Source organism: Leptopilina heterotoma, unplaced genomic scaffold, assembly GCF_015476425.1.
Source record: "Leptopilina heterotoma isolate Lh14 unplaced genomic scaffold, ASM1547642v1 Lhet_337, whole genome shotgun sequence".
In the NCBI taxonomy this organism is placed as follows: domain Eukaryota; kingdom Metazoa; phylum Arthropoda; class Insecta; order Hymenoptera; family Figitidae; genus Leptopilina; species Leptopilina heterotoma.
In genome coordinates this window covers 615,081-641,670 of record NW_025111025.1, presented here as the reverse complement: position 1 = coordinate 641,670, position 26,590 = coordinate 615,081, and the positions used below count along the sequence as shown (strand labels likewise).

The window sequence follows — 26,590 nt, the reverse complement described above, 5'->3', positions numbered from 1 at the left end:
AAAAAAATAATATTCTAGATTAATTTTTGTTAAATTTAATTTAAATTGAGATTCAATATGGAGACGATACTCTCCACCTGAGAACGTCAAGGTCACCGCTAGATGGCACTCAATAAAAACTAGATTCTACGCCATCTAGTGATGACCTGGACGTTCTCAAGTGGAGAAATTAAACCACCATTTTTTAAAAGTTTTTACTAAATAAAATGAAATAAAAAGTAATAAATGATAAAACAAAGAATTCATTGGTATTACGAAACAAATAATAAGTAAAAAATGAAAAAAAAATAGAAAAAGTGAATAAATAATAAAAATTTTCTTTTTCTCACCAATTTTCGTATGATCTGGATTCCATGTGAAGTTTAAAATTTTATCTTTGTAAATGGGAATAAAATCAACAATTCTATCTAAACTTGCAAGAACAACAATTTTTACTTCTCGTCTATTGTGCTCTAAGCAAATCCAATGCACAATTAACTCGCCAGTTAATTTATTAAAAGTTAAATTTTCCACAGCGCCCATAAAATCGATTGTACGATATTGTAATGGTTTTTGGGTATTAATATTCCAAACAGTTAAAGAGCCATCGTGATGTCCACCGCCAATGCAAAGAATGTGATTATTCCACGGATGCCAAGCAATAGCCTTAGGAAAAAATTAGGATTTTTAAAAATTTACGAATTTGGATTTTTTCTAAACTAGAAAAAAGTAGAAAAAAATTTAAAAATTAGAAAAAAAAAATTTTTTTTTAAATAATTAAGACCAAAAAAAAACAAAACAATGTACTAGTAAAATATTAACCTTTATTCGTTTGTAATAGTGAACATTCATGTAAGGTTGAAAATCGGGCCAGGAAATAATTTTGACCGATTTATCATGAAATGAAACTGCTAAAAATTTATCATTAGGCGATAGTGCGATGTAAATTATTCCAGCATCGCAGAATTCAGTGTTTTGTACTTTGCCAGTATTGGCGACTATATTATTTAATCTTCCATTGGAACATGCTCTATATTTAAACAATAAAAGAACTTAATTATAATTTTTATATTGATATTTTGAAAAAAATTAACAATTTATTATTAAAATTAATTAATTAAAGAAAAATTAAAAAACTAAAAAAAAAATCTAAAAAAATGGAATGGAAAGAAAACAACAAAAATAAGGAGAGAGAGAGAGACTTACGAGACGATAAATTTATCTGTACTTGACCAACAGACAATGACAATTTCACATTCGGGAATTTTATCACAGGGACATTGACGATACCAAAGTACATCTTCTTCAACCTGTTCACATTTCACCGAAACTGTTGAGTCTACTCGTCCGATTGCAAATCTTGTTCCTGTGAAAAGAAATTTTTTTTTTAAATTGGAAAATTTTCTTTTTTTGTTTCGATAAAATATATGTAGTAAAAATTTATAGCAATTTTTTGCAACAAACTTTGTCAAAATTTTTTTCAAAATCTGTTAAAATCATTGTCAAAATCTTTCTTTTCATGTTAGTCAAAATTTTTGACAGTCTTTGTTAAATTTTTGCAAAAATCTGTAGCAGAATCTTCGTTAAATATTTGGCTAAATTTTACTCAAGAACATTTAGCAGAATTTTTGCAACAATTTTTGATAAAATTTTCATAGAATCACTTGTCACTTTTTTTTACTAAATGTTTTGCAAAAATTTCGCAGAATTGTGATAAAAGTCTTCGTTAAAATTTTTGTAAAATGATTTATTACCATCTTTATTAAATTTTTAATAAATCTTTTTTAACCATCTTCTTCATTAATATCTACGTTAATGAATCCTTGTTGTTTTTTTTCAACAAAATCATTGTTAAAATATTTTTGAATTTTGTTAAAGTCTTTTTGGAATTTTTGGCTAAAATTTTGTTGCAAAATTTTTAGCAGAATTTTTCTTAAAATATTTAATTTAATTTCCATCACAATCTTTGACAAAATTTTTGTTAAATTATATTTCAAATTTTTATTAACATCTTCGGTAAAATCTCTGTTGACGTTTTTGTTGAATTCTGTGTTAAATTTTTGTCTAAATCTTTATTAAAATCATTGTTAAAATTTTTGCCTAAATTTTTAGCAAAATACTTTTTTAATCTTGGTCAATATTTTTCTCAGTCTTTGTTAAATATTTTGTAATATCTTTAGTGGAATATTCGTTAAAACTTTGGCTAAATCTTTCTTAAAATATTTAGTATAATTTTTTTGGAAATCTTTGTTAAAATCTTTGTTAAATTCTTTGTGAAAATTTTGACTAAATTTTTTTCCAATCTTTGGCCAAATGTGAGTGAAATCTTCCTTAAAATTTTTGTTTATCGAAATATTTATCAAAATATTTATACCCACCACTATTATTCCATTTAACAACGGTAATATCATCCTCACTCCCAAGATAACTGAGATAAGACAATGAAGATGGAGAATCAGCATTAAAAACTCCAGTTCCTTCATCAATTGCCATGACAATTTCATTTTTTATACTCCAATCAACCAAATATTTTCCACGTATTTGAAATGGAAATCTAAATATTTCTATTAGAAAAAAAAATAATAAAAATAAAAAAAAATATTAAAATTAAAACAATGCTTTCACTTATCAAAGAAATACAGGATAAATTTTCAGTTTCAAAGAATCAAAAAAAAAATTTTTCTTTATCTGGTTATGAACAGAAAATTTTTCCATTGAATCAGAAACTCGATAATCATTCTCTGAATTTCGCGATTTTTTTTTTTTTTTTTAAAGAACAATAAAATTATTTACGTTGTATTTGATGAATATCATGATTTTCATAATCTTTCTGCGACTGAACAATTAATGGCCTTTTACGTGGTCGACATTCCCAGAATTTATCATCAGAATATCCTTTAGTTCGATATTTTGATTTATTACTAGTTTCTGTCGTCATTTCACATAATTTTAATATTCGTGCTTGTCGAAGTCCTGGAAATAAATTCATTTCCAACATTCTTTCATTCATAACTCGTTTACGCCATTCAGTTGTTAAAAATTTTAACTGAAATGAAAATAAAATCATGTGAATGAAAAAAAAAATTAAAAACCAAATTTTAATAATAAATGAATGTTGCAAAGAAATAAAAATATAGAAAAAGCGAATTTATTATTTCTTTTTCAACTGAAATTTTTTGGTATTTTTATCCTATTTTAATTTTTTTTTTTAAATCAATAATTTTTGTTTAATTTATTAAATTATAAATATACTGTTTCATTTTTTTGACTTCAGTTATTATATTAAATTGAACTTTAAATTTTGAATTTCTTCTTTTTGAAAAAAATAGTTTGGTTATTTTTTTATAGAGACAATTAAATATTTAAATTTAATTTTAATTTATCTTAAAGGACTTTAATTGGATATTTTTATTTATTTAAGTAAAAATTATTTTAATTTAATTTAATATTTAATTAAATTAAAGCAAAAAAAGGATATTTCTGAATAATTAAAATTTTGTTTCGTATCTAAATAATTCCTTTTGGATAAGATAGAAGAACGTAAAGAAGTAATTTAAAGTTTTTTTTTTTGCTTTTGAATTATTTTCATACTAAAAACCATTTCAGTGGAAAATTACACTATTATACGTCTAGTTAAATTAAAAGAGATTCATGTTTTCTTATTTCTCTAAATGAGCCTTTTATCTACGCTCAGCAACTTTGTACATTTTTAAAGTGAATTCAGTGCTTATTTTCTTATCTGTAATTAACCTTTTTATGGTTACTAATACTTAACATTTTTCTTAATTCGAAAGAAGTTTCTTGTGCTTCCTTCTGAAGGAAAGAGAGAGAGAGAGAGAGAAGAGAACACAAAATTTTATAATATAAACATTCGTTGCAAATTAAATTGAAACATTTACTTGAAATTTTTTAAAAGAATCAAGTATAAAAATAATTCCTGTCAACTGGGTAGTAAATTTTTTTTTTTAATATAAAATTGTTACTCATCATTAAAGACACTGTAAAATAAATGTCTTCATTGCTTGTTAATATTTCTTCTAAAATATTTGTCGTCAAGTTCTGTTGAGATTTGATGCAACTTTTCATTACCCTCATAATTAACGGACACTATAAAATTCTCTCGTTCTGTGAATGTAAGAGGAATATTTTTTTCCCGACACTCTTGCATTTAATTTTATTTAATTTAATAAAAAATTATTATTACGTTTCTAGTTCTCGTGAATTTGTAAAAAATGAAAATTCTTGATGCATTTAAAATTGTTTTATATAATTATACGAAAACTGAAACTATTCCTAGATTAATAATAATATTAATAATAAATAATATAAATAACAAGGTTGACACAAAAATTTTATTTTATTTTTCCCTGACTTTTCCCTGATTTCCAGACAAAATTTTAACTTCTTTCCTGACCGTAAAGAATATTCTGATTCACTCTTGTGAATGTGTTCTAAATATTACACTTATTTACGAATTTTTTTAATTGCAAAATTATTTGTAAACATCAATAACTTATTTTTTGAATAAATAATTAATCATTATTTTATTTTATAAGAATACGGTTACTGCAACTTCTTAAAAATTATTGTCATCATTTCAATTCAATCATTATTTTCTATAATTTTTGAATTCAATTATTTAAATATAAAAATAAATAATAATTTATTGAATAATTGAATGTTTCTGAGAATTTTGTTCTCATAAAGAATTCTATCAACAAATTTTTAAATAATTACATTCTTTTGACGAATTTTAATAAAGTTTTTATTTTTTAAGAATAATTACATTTTGCAAGGAATTAGATTAAAATTGAATTAAAAAAAATTGAAATTCTGCGATGAGTTTTATTATAATAATTATGAAAATGGTTGAATCTCTGTAAAAAATTTTATTATTTATGAAAAAATTTTATTAAGACACTAGATATTAAAAATCATTGAATTGAGGACAATTTTTGAAAATAATTGAAATTTTGACAAGAATTTTATTAAAAAATTTTGAAAATAATTGAATTTTAGAGAAGAATTTTATTCCTTATAAAAATTATTGTAATTTTGACGAGAATTTTAACAAATTTTTGAACATAATTGGATTTTTGCGAAGAATATTATAATACTTTTGAAAATAATTGAATTCTTGAGACAAATTTTATTAAAATTTCTTTTTAAATAATTGAATTCTTTTGTGAAAATTTATTGAAATATTAAAAATTCTTGAATTTTGACAAATTTTTGAAATTAATTAAATTTTTACGAAGAATTTTATGAAAATTATTTTGAAAAAAAAAATTATTGTTACAAAGAATTTCATTATTCATGAAAATAATTCAATTTTTTGAAGAAATTTATTTGAAAATCTATTGAAAATAATACTTAAATTGTAATAAATAAATTGTAGCAAAAAATTTTAAAATATTTGGATTTCTTTGCTGAATTTTAATAAAATTTTTAATAATAATTAAATTTTTAATAATAATTTAATATTTTCCAGTACTTTTAATAGAAATTCCTTACTTTTTCCTGATTTTCCTGACCAATTCTAATTTTCCTAATTTTTCCCTGAATTCATTATTTTCTCAGACCTGTGGAAACTCTGAATTATCCGGATTTATAAGCCAAAAGCAAAAGTTTTGATTTTTAAAGATTTTTTAATTTTATTTTCCAATAAAATATTGTTTTTAAAATTTTTCCATTTTTCTACTTTAAAAATTAAATCGAAACATTGCTGTGTTAAAAAAAGTGAATTTTCACCTATAAAAAATAGTGGAGGGTATTTTTTTTCTACCCACATAGATATACATATCTATACATATATTTGCCTCGTTATAAATTGAACGTAAAACTGATGTTTACGATGTACAAGTTATTCTGACTGTAAAAGCGTTGAGGGCGTCATTCTTGAAGACTATTATAGAGAGTATGGCACAAGGAATATTGCATCGTTATCAGGCGTGAATTCATTTCATTTACGACACGAATTGCTACTGTTCATAATACCTGTTTTAAATCCCATGTCATCAATATTTTATTTCCCCTAATAATTAACTAGTTTGGCTTTTTACTTTTCAAATGAAAATTTCACGCATCAAGACATATTTAACTCACACGTTTTATTTTATTGCAAAAATTAATTATATATTACGACGTTACAAGTAACACACTGAAATTTATTTCATTCATTTATCACTCTTGGGAATTTTTTTTCGATAATTAAATTTAATATTCTACCGTAACAAAAATTATAAAAATTATTGCAATCATAGAAATTTATTTTTCTCTATAACAAAATTTATTATTTTTTTATAGTTAAAATTTAATAATATTATGTTTATTATAATATTAATCTTTATAGAATTTAATATATTTACAGCAGCAAAATTTAATATTCTTTCGCAATAATAAATTTTTTTTACAGTAATAAAATTTAATATTTTCTACATTAACAAAATTTTTTCCCCAAGTATATTTTTTTACTACAACCTCAAAGTTATAACATTTTTTTTGTTTGACAGATGAGAAAATACTCTTTAGTTTAATTGAAAAAAAATTTAGATATTGTTACAAAATTCAAAGAAACAAATGTAAGAAATTATAAAATAAAATATTTATTGTCTGGAAATAATGGGAGTTTCATTTCGTTATGGAGTGGCAACATAGATGACATGTGACATTGCGTGGGTAACTAAAGTCGCGTCAGTGGCAATTAAGTATAAATCCCCCAACATTTGCACTAAAAATAGTGAGCAATAAATTTTTCACTATGACATTATATTGCAATGAAGTTATTCATTTATGTATTTTTAATTTTTATTATATATTAAATATAGAAAGAAAAAAGAAATGAATATTTACTACACGAGACAAGATTCTTTCAAGAGAAGAACTAAGTAGTTTTAATTTGAAAAAAAATATGAAAAGAAAATGAAATAAAAGATATTGAAAAAAATCAATTGAAACTTTATACTTGGCTTGTAACGACAGGAAACTGAAAAATCTCGTTGAACAACTGAAACGATATCCTCTCGTTCAAATTAATATGTATTATGCTAATTCCCTGACGATTATTCAAATTTTATACATTTATTATTCTTTAATGTACAAGATGAACTACTGTGCAAGGCATTTTAATTAGCAATAAATTCATATTTTTATGAATTAATGAAAAAATTTTTGAATTTACACAAATATTTTTTTTCTTGCAGCGAAAATATTTTGTATTAAAAAAAACCCAAAAGTATTTATTATGCAGTTAATATTTAATATTCTATTATAATAATTATTATAACTTTTGAAATAATATTAATTAATATTAATTAATATTAATTCATATTCTTTTTTGTTCATATTAATTAAGTTTGAAATTTCTTACTTGGGGCAATACTTGTAGTTCATTTTCATTTTCCACCTTGACAAGTTTTCCTTGATATTTAAAATTAAAAGCATTTGTGTTGACAGTTTTTCTTAACGGTATAAATCTGTCACCAGAAAAATTTTTTTTGAATAATTCATTTCCTTTCCATAGATATGAATTTGCAGCTGTTGTTTGTGGCGAATTCCAATTGTCCGTTGGATTGGAATCCTGAAAAAATAAATAAACCACTACAGTCAAAAATAAATTTTGATGATTATAGTTTTTTTTCATTTTCATTTAATATTTTTAATCTTTATATATTCTAATTATAGCAATAATTTTATATTTTTAATGAGTAAATAAAAAAAATTTGAAATATATTAAATAAAAAGAAAAATATGCAAAAAATTTTAATTTTCGTTTTATTCTTTCTTTCTTTAAATGAAACGTATTTATACTTTTTTATATATAACAACATAAATTATATAACTTAATTAATATAAAATAATTAGAACTAGAAATTTAAAATTATTAAATTTTAATTAAATTTTAATTATATTTTAATTAAATTTAATTTAAATTTAATTTAAATTTAATTTAAACATTTTGAAAATAAGTTTAAAATAAAATACAATAATTTATTTGAAATACGCGTACGCACAATTGTGCAAGGGATGAAAATTTATGTAACGTAATTTCACACGGTTAAGTTTAAAAATAATTCAATTCGTACATCAAGTTATTGTAATTGTATTTTTAAATAAATGTAAGTAAAGGAATAATTGTTGCTAAAGTGGTGGAGACAGGGGGGAATTGAAAGCATAAGCTTTTTATGGAAAAAATATTTCAGAAATAAAATCGAAAAATTTTATCGAGATTCTGTATACATATATATAGGGGTGCGTTCCGGTGAAGAGAGGGAAACTTCCGGCCCCTTGGGGGTAATACGTGATCCCGGCATTATGCAAGTCCCGTGAAGTGAAATTTTTCTTTAGTAAAGGGGTAATATTTATCTCGGATGCACCCTCTTGTACCCCCAACGAACATCTGGCCCACGAATACAGTAATGGATGGACCGAGACCTCATATAGGACCTGATTTCTCTTTTTTTTGCGTGACCTCGCGTTAATAACATGTCCCTTTTGTATACATAATACAGACGTGTTAGAATATTTTTATTTATTTACAAAAAAATTTTTATTTCTTCGCTTTATTTTGTTTTCTAATTTTATTTTAAATTTAGAAAATTTTCTTTTTAGGAATTTTTTATATTATTTTTATTAATTTCTTCAACATTCCGAAAGTCTTAAAAAAACAAAAATATCTTTATTTTTAGATATCTTTTTTAGATATTTCTTTGTTTAATTTATTTTCTTTTTTTACTTTTTTAAAAAGTAAAAAAGTGTTTTTCTTTAACTTTTAATTACGTCTTTCAAAAATCGAAAACATTAATTTCTTTTCTTTTTAATTTACTCTTTAATTTTTTTTATTTTATTTTATTCAAGTTATTTTATTTATAACTTTCTGTAATAATTTTCGTTTATTTGTAATTAAATAATTCTGAACAAAAAAGAATTTTTTGCACCTAAATGCAAAGAATTATTTAAAAATTTATTATTATCCAAAAAAAAGTATTAAAAAAATTCAATAAAACTTTTTATTTTTTCAAAATAATTATTGCTTCTTTCTTTGAATTTCTCTTGCAGATGAAGACTTGTATTTTGAGATTAATTTACAAGTCTGATGAAATTTTTTTACTATTTTGATTTTGAATTTTATTCAAGGGTGACGAAGCAGGTTTTTGAAATAGTGTCTGAGTGAATTTAAAGATTCCTGTTTGTTTTACACTCAACCCTTTACCACAAAACTTTGCACCAAGAATATTTAAATTCATCTTCTTCTCAATTTTTTTTTATTTATTGCTTTATTTTCGTTTTTAAAATAAATTACAGTTTTTTTTCTTTTTTTAATCAGAAAATTACAGTTGAAAAGAAATATTATTGACTGAAAATAAAGAAAAATTTTTCTGTTAACTTTTTTTATTTCTATTTCAAAAGTTAATTTTACTATAAGCAAATAAGTAATTTTTTTTTATTTTCATTAAAATTTACTTTGAAAAAAGGATCAATTTTTAAATTTTATCTATAAATTTTTTTCTGGGAAAAAATAATTCTATAATTAAAAAATCTTTGTGGAAAATAAACAAAGAATTTAAAAATCTTTAGAGAAAATAAACAAGAATATTTAAATATAAAAAATTATTAATTTTTAGCTTCCATAAAAATGAAAACTTTTGATTAATATTATTCAAAAATTCTAAAAAAATAAATGAATTTTTAAAGACTTGCAGTTCAAATTCAAAATTTTGTAAAATTGTATATTTTAAATAATTTTATTTTTTTATATTTAAAAATTTTCTATAAATATAATTGTATTTTTGAAAATACATTATTTTATTTGTTTACTTTTAAAAATTATTTTGAAATATAATCGTATTTTTGAAGAATTCTAATTGAAAATTTGAAAAATATTTGAATTTAAAAAAAATTTAGAATGCTGTTAGAAATATCTTGTTGATTTGTATACGAGTTGTTCAAATAATTAAATTTAAAGAAAAACTGTTAGAAAAATTAAATTTTTAAAAAATTCACGAATTTTCATTAAATTTTAAAAATCAAATTTTTTAAAGTAATAAGGGGAACGAAAATTAGTTGTAGTATTGTAAGTTTATTTTATAATTCGTAAAAGAGGAAAAATTTTGAGAACAAATTTTACTCAGGTTTATTTATTTATTTTTTACTTTTATTTTTCGAGAGACTTGAGCTTTATGCAAATGTTAAATTTCTAGGACAGTGCCATATATGATTCTGGTGGGTAAGAAAAGAAAAATTGTGGCGTACAGTAATGCCACGCGATATGGAGATAGTCGCCTCTCTTCTCTCGCACCCCATAAATTACAAGCGTATACGTTTAAGCAACTAAGCAGCTTCGCTTAAAACACCATCGCGTGCCCATCTCCGCGGGATGTCCCGCGAACCTGAATTTCTTTCAAAAAAAAAATAAAGAAAGAAAAGAAGTCACGACGAATACACATATGGAGATAATAAAGAACTAAGAATTTTGCGTTTCACACATTTGTTATAATATAACCCGTTTTGTCACAGCAAAGAATTAAATGTCATTCTTACAACGTTATACATTCCAGCCTGTCATAATTCAAAATTTGATTTAAGTAATATATTACTCTTTCCTTTTTGTTTGCTGTTTTAATTTTAATTTCATTATTTTCGTCACGAAAAAGGTTAAATAATAATTATAATAAAAAAAAAATTATGAGTGAATTTATTCCGTTTTTTACTGTCCAAAAAATTTTATACTGTAAGAAAATTTTATTCTGTAAGAAAATTACTAAATAAATTTTTTTACATTTAAATTTCTTATTAAATTTAAAAACAAAATTTTAGTTTTAAATTATTGACAAAAATTTTTTTTTTATTTTCAGGTAAGTCCACATTTTGCAGAAATCATGATGGTAATGTATAATTTTCAATATTGTTTACAGATTTGATATATTAGAAAGTGTATCGAATATTTTTATAGAAAAATACTTTCTGTATTGAATATTTTTATTAAAAAATACTTTACTAAAAAAATTTTTTACATAAAGAATATTTTAACTAAAACATATTTTATCTGAAGAATATTTTTACTAAATGATATTTTAGCAAGAAATATTCCAATTACAAAATACTTTGGGTAAAGAATATTTTTATTAAAAAATACTTTTCCAAAAAAATTTGTTAGGTAATAAATATTTTAACTAAAAAATACTTAAAGAATATTAAAGTAAAGAATATTTTTATTTAAAATACTTTTCCGAAAAAAATTGTTAGCTAATGAATATTTTAACTAAAAAAATACTTTGGGTAACGAATATTTTTAAAAATGCTTTTTGTATTGAATATTTTTATTAAAAAATACTTTGCCGAAAAACTTTTTCAGCTACAGAACATTTTTACTACAAATTATTTTAGTAAAAAATAATTCATCAAAAAAATAATTTAACGAAACAAAATTACTGAAATTAGATTTCTATTTATTATCTCTAATTTTGTAAAAAAAAATGTAGTTGAATGGTGAAAAAAAATGCCGAGGAAAGAATTTTTTTACCTAGATGGAAAAATTTTTATAAACTGAAATTTTTAGTGATTTATTTCTCAATTAACTTTTTTTTGGGATTGTTGTTGGAAATTTTGTTTTTTCATTTTTTTTTTCTTGCGGGTCTTTTGTATTAAAAGCTTTTTCAAGTACACCCACCTAACCAACGACATGTTTGACTACGATCGTTCGATGTAGAACTTGTCTACAAGAGCGAGGGAGAAATAAAAACTCCCATATATAAGATTCACATCCGTGATGTTGAGCAAACGCGAGGGGCGTGAAAAAATCTTACACCTCATGTTTTCTTATTCACAATTATTCGATTTTTTTTTCTATTTGAAAGTGTTTTTTTTTTCATGTTTGAAAACAATGAATTTCTCTTGAACTTTAACCTCTTATTTGACATTTCACTCGGGAAATTTAATTTCTCAAAAATATTTAACTTTCAGATATTTTTCCTTGAAAACAAAAAAAAAATTTCTGTTTTAATTTCTTTTTTTCATTTTTTATTTCCAAAAATATTTTTCTTTGAAAATAAAAAAAAAAGTTTCTTTATCGTAAAAAAAATGTTTCACAAAAATCTTCTCTCTCGATTTTGAGAATGTCTAGATATGAAAAAACAAAAAGAAAAAATTGAAAAATAGAAAAAAGTGGATATAGTGAAAGGTTAAGAATGAGGTTTTTGAGAATTTTTTCCTTTTGATACACGTGCGAAGGGGTTGGGCATGCTTGACATCCGAAGCCAATAAATCGAGTGTTGCAAGGTCTGATTTGCATGGAGCTAAGACTTAAAAATTCTGACGCAGCTGCTCTCTCTATCTTGTAGGCTGAAAATCGTGGAGGAAGATTTTCCCATAGGTTTATGTGTACGAAAATATAGGAGAGACCCCCAGCAAAGATATAGGAGGCAAGAATGTTTAATTATTGTCCATTCCTCGCATATAATATTGAAAATAGAAATATGGTCATTTTTTAATCCTCAAGCGTTGAAAATTTTACCGAGCGTAAGGTGCAAAGAAGGGGTTGAACGTCTAGTTTTAATATTTAGGGTGTCTAAGAATAGAGTAGTAGATTTCTAGTCGCAACCCTTTTTTAACCCCGCACTATTCCAGGTCCACTAGGTCACATCCACCTTCTGCAAAGATCATGACATTTACGGTTTGACCTTTCTTTCTCCGTGAAATTTTTTCCTATTAGCTGTTTGCAATTTTGTCACTGAAATGAAAAATAATGTCTTCCAGAGGAAAGTAAATATTATACTCTTTGTTTTCTTTTTATTTTGAGAAGGTAGAGTTTTTCGATGATAATATTTTGAGTAAACAAAAACGAATATTTTTATTAAAAAATACTTTACCCAAAAACTTTTTTAGCTAAACAACATTTTAGCTGATGAATATTTGTACTAAATTATATTTTAGCAAGAAATATTTCAATTACAAAATACTTTGGGTGTAGAATATTTTTATTAAAAACACATTTCTGAAAAAGTTTGTTAGCTGAAGAATATTTTAACTAAAATATACTTTGGGTAACGAATATTATTATTAAAAAATACTTTACAGAAAAAATTTTTTAGATGAAGAATATTTTAACTAAAAAATATTTTAGTTAAAGAGTATTTTTACTAAATGATAATTTATCAAGAAATATTTCAATTACAACTACTTTGGGTAAAGAATATTTTTATCAAAAATACTTTTCGAAAAAGTTTATTAGCTGAAGAATATTTTGACTAAAAAATACTTTGGGTAACTAATATTTTTATTAAAAAATAGTTTACCGAAATTTTTATCAGCTAAAAAGTATTTTAACTAAAAAAATAGTTTGGGTAACGAATATATTTTTATTAAAAAATACTTTACAGAAAAACTTTTTTAGCTAAAGAACATTTTAACTACAAAATATTTTAGTAAAAAATAATTGAAAAAATAATTGAAAAAAAGAAGTCCGTAATTTTATTCAAAAAGGATGAAAAGTTCGTAAACTATACGATATAATTTAGGGAATTTTAGAGAAATTACAAATGATTGCAGAAATTCAATTATTATTAAAAGTAATAAAATTCTTTGCAAAAATTCAATTATTTTCAAAACATTTCCTCAATTCAATGAATTTCAATAACTACTATTTTCATAAAAATTTTTAAAATGAATTCAATTATTTAAAAAAAATGTAATCAAATTCTACACAAAGTTTTAATTATTTTCAAAAAATAATAAAAACTTCACGACAGGAAGTTCATTATTTACAATTATTTTTTATAAATTTCTTCGCAATCATTCAATTATTTTCATAAATAATAAAATTTTTACGGGGATTCAATTGTTTTCGTAAATAATAAAATTCTTTTTAGAAATTAAATTATTTTCAAAAATAATAAAACTCATTGCAGAATTTCAATTATTTTTTATACAATTTTAATCGAATTTCTCGAAAAAATTCTTAAAAATTTTATTACAATTCGTCAAAAGAATTCAGTTATTTAAAAATTTATAGATAAAATTCTTTATGGGATTTTTTTAATGATCTAAAAATAATAAAATTCTTCTCCAAAATTCAATTATTTTCAAAAATGTTTTTAAAATTTTACACAAACTTTTAATTATTTTTAAAAAATAATAAAAATTTCACAGGAATTTCATTATTTACAAATTTTTTATAAATTTCTTCGCAATAATTCAATTATTTTCATAAATAATAATTTTTTTTACAGAGATTCAATTATATTCATGAATAATAACTCATATAGAATTTCAATTATTTTTAATACAATTTTAACCGAATTCCTCGAAAAATAGAATAATTTTTGAAAATTCTATTAAAATTCATCGAAAAATTCAATTATTTAAAAATTTGTTAATAAATTATATTAAATTAATTAATTAAATTTGAGAATTGAATTTTAAGAAACATTTAATTATTCAATAAATTGTTATTTTTTTATTTAAATAATTGAATTCTAGTAGAATTTGGTCATAAACATTGATATAAAAATGGATTTCAGTTAAAATTTTAAATTATAATTGAATTTTAAAAGCAATTAGAACGTAAATTTTTAGAAATAATTGAATTTTGAAAAGGTTTCAGATTAAAATCTTTGAAAATTTGAATTTTTTATATTTTTAACTAACAATTCTGTGGAATTAATTTTTTTTTTGAGAAACTTTAATTGCGGCTTTTTTTGGAATTTTTTTAAAGTTTTTATTTTCTAATATATATTCAATTGAAGAAATTACGAATAATTGAAATTTCATAAAATTCAATTGTAAACAAATTATTTTGAAAATTCTTAAAGAACTTTTTCAAAAATTATTAAAAATAATGGATTTATAAAGGATGTAAACACGAAGAAAAAATTCAATTTTTTAAAACTAATAAATTTTTGCAAAAATTAATTTATTTTCAAAAATAATAAATTTTTGCAAAAATTAATTTATTTTCAAAAATAATAATATTCTTCGCAAAAATTAAACATTGTTCAAAAGTAATAAAATTCTTCTTAGGGATTCAATTAATTTTCATAAAACAAATAATAAAACTCATTGCAGAATTTCAATTATATTTAATACAATTTCAATTGAATTTCTCGAAAAATGTAATTATTCCTTAAAATTTTCTTAAAATTCGTTGATTGAATTCAATTATTTGAAAATTTGTTGATAACGATTCTTTATGGGAATTGAATTTTAATAAACATTCAATTATTCAATAAATTATTTATTTGCATTTTATTTGTATTTAAATAATTGAATTCTAGTAGAATTTTTTAATTAAAATTGATTTATAAATTAATTTTAGTTAAAATTTAAGATAATAATTGAATATTAAAAGCAATATAGCGTGAATTTTTAAAAATAATTGAATTTTGAAATTAATTTTTTAGAAAAAGTGTAATTGAATTTTTTATATATTATTTAAAGTTTTTATTTTCTAATATTTATTTAATTGAAGAATTAACGAGTAATTGAAATTTCGTAGAATTGAATATTGTAAAGAAATGAATTTGAAAATTGTCAAAGAACTTTTTCGAAAATTATTTAAAATAATCGATTTAAAGAAGAACTTTAGTTATAAATTCTTGTAAATAATAATTGAATTGTAAATGATTTCATCACTCGGTCATCTTTAATTATTATAAAATATGAAGAAATCGATCACTCCGAGTCGAAGACTCGGAGTTATTGATATCTTAATGTTTTATAGTTATAAATTTAATTTATAGTTTTAAGTAAAATGTTCTCTTATTTGACACGGAGTGGTTATATTTTTTCAGTAATTGGTCCGTAAATTTTCATTTTTGTTCCGTAAAGTCCGTATATTTTTAAATACTTACACTATTTCGAGCCCTGCTTTTAGTCAATTTATCGTCAATGAAAAATATTTGAAAATTCTATTTGTATTTTTGAAGAGGAAAAGAGAAAAACAATGATTTGCATAATCTGCGGAATACAGAAGTAGAACGGTGGTATATGAGAAGAATTAATCTGCATTTGGATGGATCGGCATGGATCTTGGAGAGCTGAGGGATGCCCTGTAGCATCGAAGGAGCGTCTAATGTCCCGTGTAGACTCATAAATGACGAAAAATTACTGACCCTTGTGTGTGGAGATTTTTGTTGCAGTTAATGGGGCAATATTTTTTCATTCAAACCGGTCGCATCTTCCCACGGTGCTACCGCGGCGATTGGACCGGTCAGCAGATGACATCAAAACTCTCCTCATACACACGTGTGTCATTTGCGAATTTGCAAGTTTGTGTGTTGATCTACGCACGCATACACGTACGTTACATCGTTTTGCAGACAAATGGATGCTGCGGGAGAAAAATAATTTTGGGAATTTAAATATCTTCGCGCAGGGGTCAAGCGAGAAGGGATGTAAGAATTTTTTTGTTTTTTGTTTTTGTGATTGGAAAATTTTTTATCAACCTTAAATTTGGAAGATCGAATGAAGGAATAATGAATGAAGTGTAAATATTCAGTCGGAAGGTTAAATTATTTTAACAAAAGCTATTTTCGATATTATAATGAAATTCGAGCGACAATTTGAATAATTCAGATTGAACATATTCTGAACGCAGAGTCTCGTCGTGCAAGTTTCTTATACGACGATGCATACTTATATACACCAGGAGAAATTAGCATACACGGAAAAAAATGCATGCGAACGATCGGTACAAGTTTCCGTGGGCGATCAACTATATACCTCCTGCACCTGAAGACTCGATCCATGCTGGCGATGCACCTGACTCGGAAATAGTATTAAATTGACCTTTTCCATGCGCCATAGATAATTACCTTTTTTTTCTAAAAGAATATTTCCTATTATCCACTGCATGAATCTGCTTATTCTCTTTTCTATGTGTTTTTTTGTTGTATTAATTTCTTTTAACGCTTCTGATAAAGTTTGAACAAGAAAATATTAATATTCAGTAATAAGTGTAGCTACAGATTTTGGAAATTCTGGAAAACCTGGAAAAGGTATGGAATTTTGAAAAGGGTATTGAAAACTCATCGCAGACTTTAAATTATTTTTAATTTTTAATACAATTTTAATAAAATTCATCGAAAAATGTAATTATTATTAAAAATTTTATTAAAATTCAGCAAAGAAATTCAAATATTTTAAAAACTTTTGCTATAATTTATTTATTACAATTTGGGTACCTATTATTTTCAATACATGAATGAATTTCAGTTAAAATTTTAGATTGCAATTGAATATTCATAAAATTAAATTGTAAACAAAAGAATTTGAAAATTCTCAAAGAACTTTTTCAAAAATTATTTTTAAAAAATTGACCTAAAGAAGAATTTTAGTTTGAATGTTCTAGAACTTTAATTTTAAAATTAAAAATATTTGAAAGGAAAAATTATAAAAAAGTTAAGGAACAAAAAAGCAAACAACAACTAACTTCAAACTGTGAACAGATTTCAATTCAGAATATTCTTTTCTATTTTCTTAAATGTTACTTCGAATTATAAAAAAGAGGGAATTGAAATTTAACTCCCACTTTTTACATTTTTTTTCACCCAATAGAAATATAGGTTATTTAATTCAATTTGCAAAATATGTTAAATCTAGGGAATTTAAAAAGAAAAGCCCGTGTATAATTTCTTTTGCACAGACATGGGTATCCTATATATAGCATAGAGTTTAATACGTTTCTCATCCTTTTTAAACAGCACTGATAAGATCTGATATCTACAAGTAGAATATTTTTATATAATTTACAAAATGCATATACATACTATGTATATATACACGGAGAAAATTTGTTCCTTATATTTTACCGAATTTTTCAATAAACTTGGGATATAGTAGCATAATCGTAATTTTTAATAATTTTTATATTATTTTTTTGGTAACAATATTTAAAATCTAATGTGATATCTTTATTCCTTAAGAACTAGTACTGTAAAAGTTGAAAAAAAATTGAAACTGAACGTTTAATGTAAATTAAATAAATACCTCCTCGATGGGCACTAACGTTTCAGGAATAGTTCGGTAAAACTTTCTTGACTTGCCTAAAGTGTTAGTTTTCAGGAATAGTTCGGTAAAACTTCCTTGACTTGCCTAAAGTTTTAGTTTTCTGGATTGAAATACTTTATTTCAAGTGTCCCGCAGTCAAATGAAAGACTTTCACACTAATAGTTGATTTTTCCAACTTATTTAGACTTAATTAATAATCATTTTATTATTATTTAAATTAAAATTCAATTAATTAATTATTTTAAACACTTATTAATTGCCAAATATGTAATAAATGCTTTTAAATCATGTAAAAAGAAAATATAAAACGGCAATAACATACTTATTTTTTTAACATAAAATTTATTCATTTTAATTAAATATGAATAATAGTAAGTAAGTAAGCAAGTAAATATAAGTAAGTAAGCAAAAAGGAAATAACTTGCTTGCTTACTAGCTTACTTTCTTATTTGCATACTTACTTGCTTATTTCTTTCTTGCTTACTTTGCTTACTTGCTTACCTACTTATTTGCTTACTTCCTAATTTCCTTCTTGCTTACTTGCTTGTTTCCTTTCTGCTTACTTACTTCCTTATATGCTTACTTGCTTACTTTCTTATTTCCTTCTTGCTTACTTTGCTTACTTGCTTATTTTCTTCTTGCTTACTTTGCTTACTTTGCTTACTTGCTTATTTCCTCCTTGCTTACTATTCTTACTTGCTTATTTCCTTCTTGATTACTTACTTTCTTATTTGCTTACTTTCTTACTTGCTTATTTCCTTCTTGCTTACTTTATTCTTTATTTGCTTACTTGCTTATTTCCTTTTCGCTTTTTAATTCCTCACAATTATTATTTAATATTTCAGAAAGATTAATTTTCTATTAATTAATTTAATAATTTCCAACTTGCACTTTTAATATGTATATTTTTAATTTTAAACACAAAAATTTGAGAATAATAAGGATTTTCATAAATTATTGTTTTATTCCATTAAATACAAATTTAAACATTTTTCTTTATAATAATAAAAACATAATTTAAAAATATTTCATAAATTGACCTTGAATATAGTTAGAAATGATTCATTAATATAAATAATTTTTAATTTTGTACAACGATAGTTTATTAATTTGAATCTTTCTCACAAGCGGTGAAACAAAATTGAGATTAATATATAAGGACAGTTGAAACTTTCTGAAGCATTAATGTAAAGCGTGCGATGTGTGTATTAGTGTATGCGTTTAGAATGTACTGTAGGCAGGTGTATCAATTAGTATTTGTTCGTAAACAATTGTAGGGGGTTTAGGTAGTGATTAAAGTAGGTAAATTGAGAGTTACGGCAGTATTAATATAGATCTACTGAAGTAACATTATTTTTTATTTTTGTTCTTCAAGTTTTACCGAACTTTCAGTAAATTGCAACTCGTCAGTTTTACCGAAGACTTTATCTTACGTTTTACCGAACTTTCAATAAATTGCAACTCGTCAGTTTTACCGAAGACTTTATCTTACGTTTTACCGAACTATTCAATAAATATGAATGTAGCGAGCACTTGGCTTACGTTTTACCGAACTGTAACTGAAGCGCTAATACACCCGTGCAGAAATCGCCACTTTTGTTCCCGATTACCGCCCTGGCCCCGGTCGGGATTTCATGATCTGGCCCCGACTTCGTGGCCCCGACCAGGACCAGACCGGGTTTGCCCAAGGATCTACAAACAGCGCACAATGGGATTTTTTTTACAATTTACTGTTCAAAACTGTCTACAGCCTACAATTCTTAACCGGTTTCAGTATTCTTTATTTTAAATTAAAGGCGAATAAATTCTTAAGACATCCCTTAAGGTCAATTTTTTAGTTCTTAATTGTTTATAATTTTTATTTTCAATCAAAGTTAACAAATTAATACAATTTTTCAAAAAAGGAGGCTTATTTTCTTATTCCGTTGCTGCATATGATCTGAATCAGTTCAAATTAATACAATATGACCACCATATAATTAATAAAACAGAAAGTAATTTATATCAATTGTTATAAACAATATTAATTAACAAATAGTTAACTTTGATTTCTTTCCACTAAAAAATGTTTTTTTTACCTTTTCTTTTTAATTTAAGTTCATTTAAAGAATATTTGCCCTTTTTGATTATAAAATAACTTATTTAAATTGTTATAAACAATATTAATTAACAAATAGTTAACATTGATTCCTATTCCACTAAAAATTTTTTTTTCACATTTTCTTTTTAATTTAAGTCTATTTAAAGAATATTTGTCCTTTTTGATTAAAAAATAACTTATTTAAATTGTTATAAACAATATATTAAATAACAAATAGTTATGTAACTTATGCTCCTGTCCACCAAAAAAATTTTTTTTCACGTCTACTTTTTAATTTAAGTTCATTTTAAAAATATGTGTCCTTTTTGTTTAAAAAATAACTTATTTAAATGGTTACAAATAATATTAATTAACAAATAGTTAATTTTTGTTCCTTTCCACCAAAAATTTTTTTTTCACGTTTACTTTTTTATTTAGATAATGTTAAAAGACCACGGATATATAATATTAAATATTTAAATAAGTTATATTATAAGCAAAAAAGACATATATTCTTTAAAAGAACCTAAGTAAAAAAGAAAATTTGCAACAAAAATTTTCTGTTGGACAGGATCATAAGTTAACTATTTGTTAATTAATGTTGTTTATGACAATTGAAATATATTACTTTATGGGTTTTTAATTGTCTGCTGGTAATATTGGATTAATTTGAACTGATTTAGAGCATGTGCAGTAACGGAATAAGAAAATAAACGTCCGTTTTTAAAAAATTGTGTTAATTTGTTAACTTTGATTGAAATTTGAAAATAAAAATTATAAACAATTAAAAACTCAAAAATTGTCCTCGAGGGATGTCTTAAGAATTTATTCTCCTTTAATTTAAAACAATAGGACAAACGCACCAATTGTCGAAGGTGAACCATTTGTCGATGTTATCATGGTGATAACCAAAAATATTGCCTAAAATGTTAAATTTTTTTGTGGTTATAATATTAACATATTATTTTTGACATTTATAACTCTTAAAAACTCTTAATTGTTTTTCACACTTAAATTGAAATTCCATGTTTAAGGCAAAAAAATAAATTATTATTAATTAATAATTTTTAGTATTATTGTGAATTATTAATAATGAAAAAATTTTTATTATTTTAAAAAATAGTTAAATTATAAATAATATAGAATAAATAATTAAATTAACAATTTTTACCATATTATTATGATAAACATATTAATTTATATATATATATATATATATATATATATATATATATATATATATATATATATATATATAACATACATTTTTAATAATTTTTCTATAAATAAATATGATACAGTCAATTTATTATGATAACACTGTATATAACGGTCCCATGATTCAAAAGGAAGTTTAAGCGAGGTCGCTTCCAAGCTTGCGTGGCTATGCGGTATGTGTATTCGACTTGCGTCCTCGAGGTCTAGGGTTCGGTCCCCCGTGCGTGCGATATTTTTCCGTCTTAGTTTTAAGTGTTTTGTGTATAATTCTTAATAATGTTACATAAAGTATAGGTTTAAATAATTATTAACAATAATAATAATTATAAATAATTATTAATTTAAATAAGATAGTCTGTCTAAATTAATGAAAGAAAATAAGAAAAATATTTTTTTTAAAAACTTAGTCCAATAAAAGCAATTCTAATAACTATTTACATTTTTAATGACACTCATAAAAGTTTATTTACTACAAAAATATTAATAATAATCATTAATATTGAAGTAAATACTCCCCATTCTTTAATAATCAAATAACAAGCTTTAATATAATAAAATGCAGTCAGTATTGGAATTCTACCTGGGTAGCGAAAAGATCGGGGGAAATCCCATGGCCCCGACCGGGTCCCGACAGGGCGGCCAGATCGGGCAAAGTGCCATGGCCCCGGTCAAAATTTCTGCACGGGCATGTATCGTGAGCTTTATGATTTTTACGTTATTTTTCAATGCAATTTCTTTTACAGTCTAGTTCTTGAAAAATTACTGTTTTGACACTTCATCCCAGTTTTACCGAACTAAATTCAGTAAAATTTCAGGAATAAATTTTCTCCGTGTACAGGTTTAACCAGAAGGTTGTTTCAAAAGGGGACTCTCGATAAACTTGCAGTTAACAGAACAAAAACAAAAATTAATTCTCAAAACTAAACGCCGTGGAATGTTGAAAAATTGACTAATGATTATTTCTTAATTAATTCACAATTTTCCCCTCGAGATATAATTAATAATTCCTCATTATACTTTATGTCACATAATTGCTATTATAACATTTCAAATGTATATTTATTATTTTAACATCAATTTCATGAATGATATGACAAGAAATCTTCCTCTCCCTTTTTTGGGAATTATTTTTTTTCCGCCTCCCAAGAACAAAGTCATTAAGAGAGAGAAACAAAAAACAGAAAAGGAGAGAAGAAGAAAGGAAAACAAGAGACAAGTGTCCGGAGAGATCTTGATTTTTTTTATAAGGCGCCACCCTTGGTGTTCGGTTGCCATCATCATCATCATCATCGCATGTAGTGGGTATTATACTCTCGAGTGTGGAATTCAAAGTCAACTCGAAGAAATTCAGTCACCATTTATTATGTACTCTTCGCACGATTGAAACGACCGAGAGTCGTCGAGTCGAATAATATACAGACCAAAGTTGTTTAAAACACGAAAAAGAAAAAAAGGCAACGACAAATCATGTCTTGCATTCACATTGTGTGCCTATAGATTTATTAATCCTCTATCGATGAAAGGGATGAGGAATATCCGAAAAAATTGCCAAATTAAATTATTACCCAGTGGAGAAAAAAATACCTTTCAAATTACATTGTTAGGGAGTTTGCTCGAGTTATCTGCAATGAGTTTTATTATTTATGAAAATAATGTAATATCTAAAAAGAATTTTATTATTTACAAAAATAATTGAATCCCTGTAAAAATTTTATTATTTATGAAAATAATTGAATGACTGCGAAGAAATTTAAAAAAAAATTGTAAATCATGAAATTCCTGTGAAATATTTATTATTTTTCATAACTATAAAACATGAAGATATCGATAACTCCGAGTCTTCGACTCGGAGTGATCGATTTCTTCATGTTTTATAATAATTACAGATGACCGAGTGATAAAATCATTTACAATTCAATTATTATCTACAAGAATTATAAGCTAAAATTTCTCTTAAAATCGATTATTTTTAATAATTTCGAAAAAGTTCTTTGACAATTTTCAAATATATTTCTTTATAATATTCAATTTTACGAAATTTCAATTATTCGTAAATTCTTCAATTAAATAAATATTAGAAAACAAAAACTTAAAATAATATGAAAAAAATTCAATTAAACTTTTTCCAAAAAATTAATTTCAAAATTCAATTATTTTTAAAAATTCACGCCAAATTGCTTTTAATATTCAATTATTATTTATCTAAAATTTTAACTGAAATTAATTTTTAAATCAATTTTTATTAGAAAATCCTACTAGAATTCAATTATTTAAATACAAATAAAATGCAAATAAATAATTTATTGAATAATTGAATGTTTCTTAAAATTCAATTCCCATAAAGAATCGTTATTAAAAAATTTTCAAATAATTGAATTCTATTAACGAATTTTAAGAAAATTTTTAAAAATAATTACATTTTTCGAGAAATTCGATTAAAATTGTATTAAATATAATTAATGACATTATTCTTCGGCAACATGACATTATTCTTCCATTGAAATTGCTATACAATTTTTTTTGTAATTTAGATTATATTTTATATTCTTTAATCTAGTTACCCATGTATGGTCCATTATAGGGACTGCGGGACCAATGTTAAATAAATAAATAAATAAATAAATTAAAATTCTGCAATGAGTTTTATTATTTGTGAACATAAATGAACCCCTAAGAAGAATTTTATTACTTTTGAACAATATTTAATTTTTGCGAAGAATATTATTACTCTTGAAAATAAATGAATTTTTGCAATAATTTGTAACTTTTACAAAATTGAATTTTTTTAGTGTTTTTAACTAAACATCTTCTATAAATCCATTATTTTTAATAATTTTTGAAAAAGTTCTTTAAGAATTTTTATTTTTATTTGTTTACTATTCAATTTTACGAAAATTGAATTATTCGTAAATTCTTCAATTAAATATATATTAGAAAATAAAAACTTTAAATAATTTCAAAAAAAAATCCGCACTTAAAGTTTCTCAAAAAAAATTAATTCCACAGAATTGTTAGTTAAAAATATTAAAATGCTTTTAAAATTCAATTATAATGTAAAATTTTACCTGAAATCCATTTTTAAATCAATGTTAATGAGAAAATTCTAGGTACTAAAATTCAACTATTTAAATACAAAAATAACAAATTATTGAGTAATTGCATGTTTCTTAAAATTAAATTCTTAAATTTAATTAATTAATTTAATATCATTTATCAACAAATTTTTAAGTACCTAATTGAATTTTTCAACGAATTTTAATAAAATTTTCAAAAATTATTACATTTTTCGAGGCATTCGGTTAAAATTGTAGGTATTAAAAATTAATAAAATTCTATATGAGTTATTATTCATGAAAATAATTGAATTTCTGTAAAAAAAATTATTATTTATGAAAATAATTGAATTATTGCGAAGAAAATAAAAAAATTTGTAAATAGTTAAATTCCTGTGAAATTTTTATTATATATGAACATAATTTATTATTGGCTTAGAATTTTAAAAACATTTTTGAAAATAATTGAATTTTGATGAAGAATTTTATTATTTTTAAATCATTAAAAAAATCTCATAAAGAATTTTATCTATAAATTTTTAAATAACTGAATTCTTTTGACGAATTTTAATAGAATTTTAAAGAATTTTTTCGAGGAATTCGATTAAAATTGTATCAAAAATAATTGAAATTCTCCAAGGTGTTGTATTATTTATGAAAATAATTGAATTTCAAAAAAGAATTTTATTATTTATGCAAATAATTGAATCCCCGTAAAAATTTCATTATTTATGAAAATAATTGAATGATTGCGAAGAAATTTATAACAAAATTTGTAAATAATGAAATTCCTGTGAAATTTTTATTATTTTTTGAAAATAATTAAAAGTTTGTGTAGAATTTAATTAATTTTTTTTTAAAAATAATTGAATTCTTTTGGAAAATTTTTATGAAAATAGCCTAGATATTGAAAATCATTGAATTGAGGAAATTTTTTGAAAATAATTGAATTTTTGAATTTTGGAACATAATTGAATTTCTGCGAAGAATTTTATTACTTTTGAGAATAATTGAATTTCTCCAATCATTTGTAATTTCTCTAAAATTCTCCAAATTATATTGTATAATTTACGAACTTTTCATCCTTTTTTAATCAAATTACGGACTTTACGGACCTTTTTTTTTAAAAAACGGACTTTTACGGACTTCAAGCAAATGTTACGGACTTTTACGAGATTTACGGACCTAGTTCGAGCCCTGTAATATTTACTGGTAAACAAATATTTATCACTAAATAAATATTCATCAGTAAATAAAAATTTACCGTGTAAATAAAAAATCTACTCTTAATGTTTTATATAATACCTTCAGCGAACATGATTGATTGATAGTTTCTCGTAATTTGCATTTAACAAATATTCGCTGAAATAGAGCCATAAGTAATAACGACATACAAAAAAAATGAGAAATTGAAAAATTAGGAAGTAATTTAAATTAATTTATTAGTCCACAGAATAATTTTGTATTAAGAGGAAAAATTGAATATTCAATATATATAGAGAACTTACGTTTATATTCTAACATTGGCTAATGCGGCTAATTATACGATATTAATAGCACTCTTAAGAAACTCTTAAGAAGCAAAGTGTGTTTTTGCAAGTATATTTATTACAGGAAATAGACACTATATTTGTTTCATAAATCGTTACAAGAAATTTTTTTTTCTTCCTTTCTTTTTTTTATAAGCAAGGGATATTCTTGTTATATTTATATATGTGTATATATGTGTGTGTATAGAAGTTACATGTTCTAGCTTTAGTGAGCAGGGGATAATCTTAGAAACTGGCGATCGTGCCAGCTCGATCATCCTTGATCTCAATATCAAAGGAACCCGATGCCGATGTACAGCGTTTGAGTGCGTATACAGTCATGCTGTTTTTAATTTGTTGAATTCGATCGATGCAACTCTCAAACGATGACGACAACGACGAGGACGATGACGATCGTCACTCGTTATATCCACAGGTTGCTTATATAGATCAAGCAGAACACACATACACATTTGCTTTGATGATTTATTACTCTTTTTATAAATATAAAAAATCAGAAATGCGCAGAAACTTCTGAAAATTTAATTATCGTCAACTGGGGACATTGTTGACAGAAAAAGCCATTTTTGAACTCTACTCTTTACTGAAATTGAAACTAAAAACAAAGTCAACTATTAGGTTTCGTTATGGACAAAACTTTAAAGGTTTCCTATGTTTTAATCAGAAAAAAAAATTTGGCGAAATAGTACCTAAAATTCGACTCCCAA

General features: G+C 23.6%; 1 protein-coding gene across 1 annotated transcript in view; it reads right to left on the bottom strand.

Moving 5' to 3' along the window:
* Positions 1 to 26,590, bottom strand: part of LOC122505053 (protein cortex) — a 281,236-nt gene that overhangs the window by 312 nt on the left and 254,334 nt on the right. The window contains exons 2-7 of the mRNA XM_043616474.1: positions 7,349 to 7,558; positions 2,773 to 3,025; positions 2,358 to 2,543; positions 1,186 to 1,345; positions 802 to 1,009; positions 330 to 645 (exon numbers count right to left, since the gene is read on the bottom strand). Of these exons, the coding sequence (XP_043472409.1) occupies positions 330 to 645; positions 802 to 1,009; positions 1,186 to 1,345; positions 2,358 to 2,543; positions 2,773 to 3,025; positions 7,349 to 7,558 (1,333 nt within the window). The remainder of the gene's footprint in view (positions 1 to 329; positions 646 to 801; positions 1,010 to 1,185; positions 1,346 to 2,357; positions 2,544 to 2,772; positions 3,026 to 7,348; positions 7,559 to 26,590) is intronic.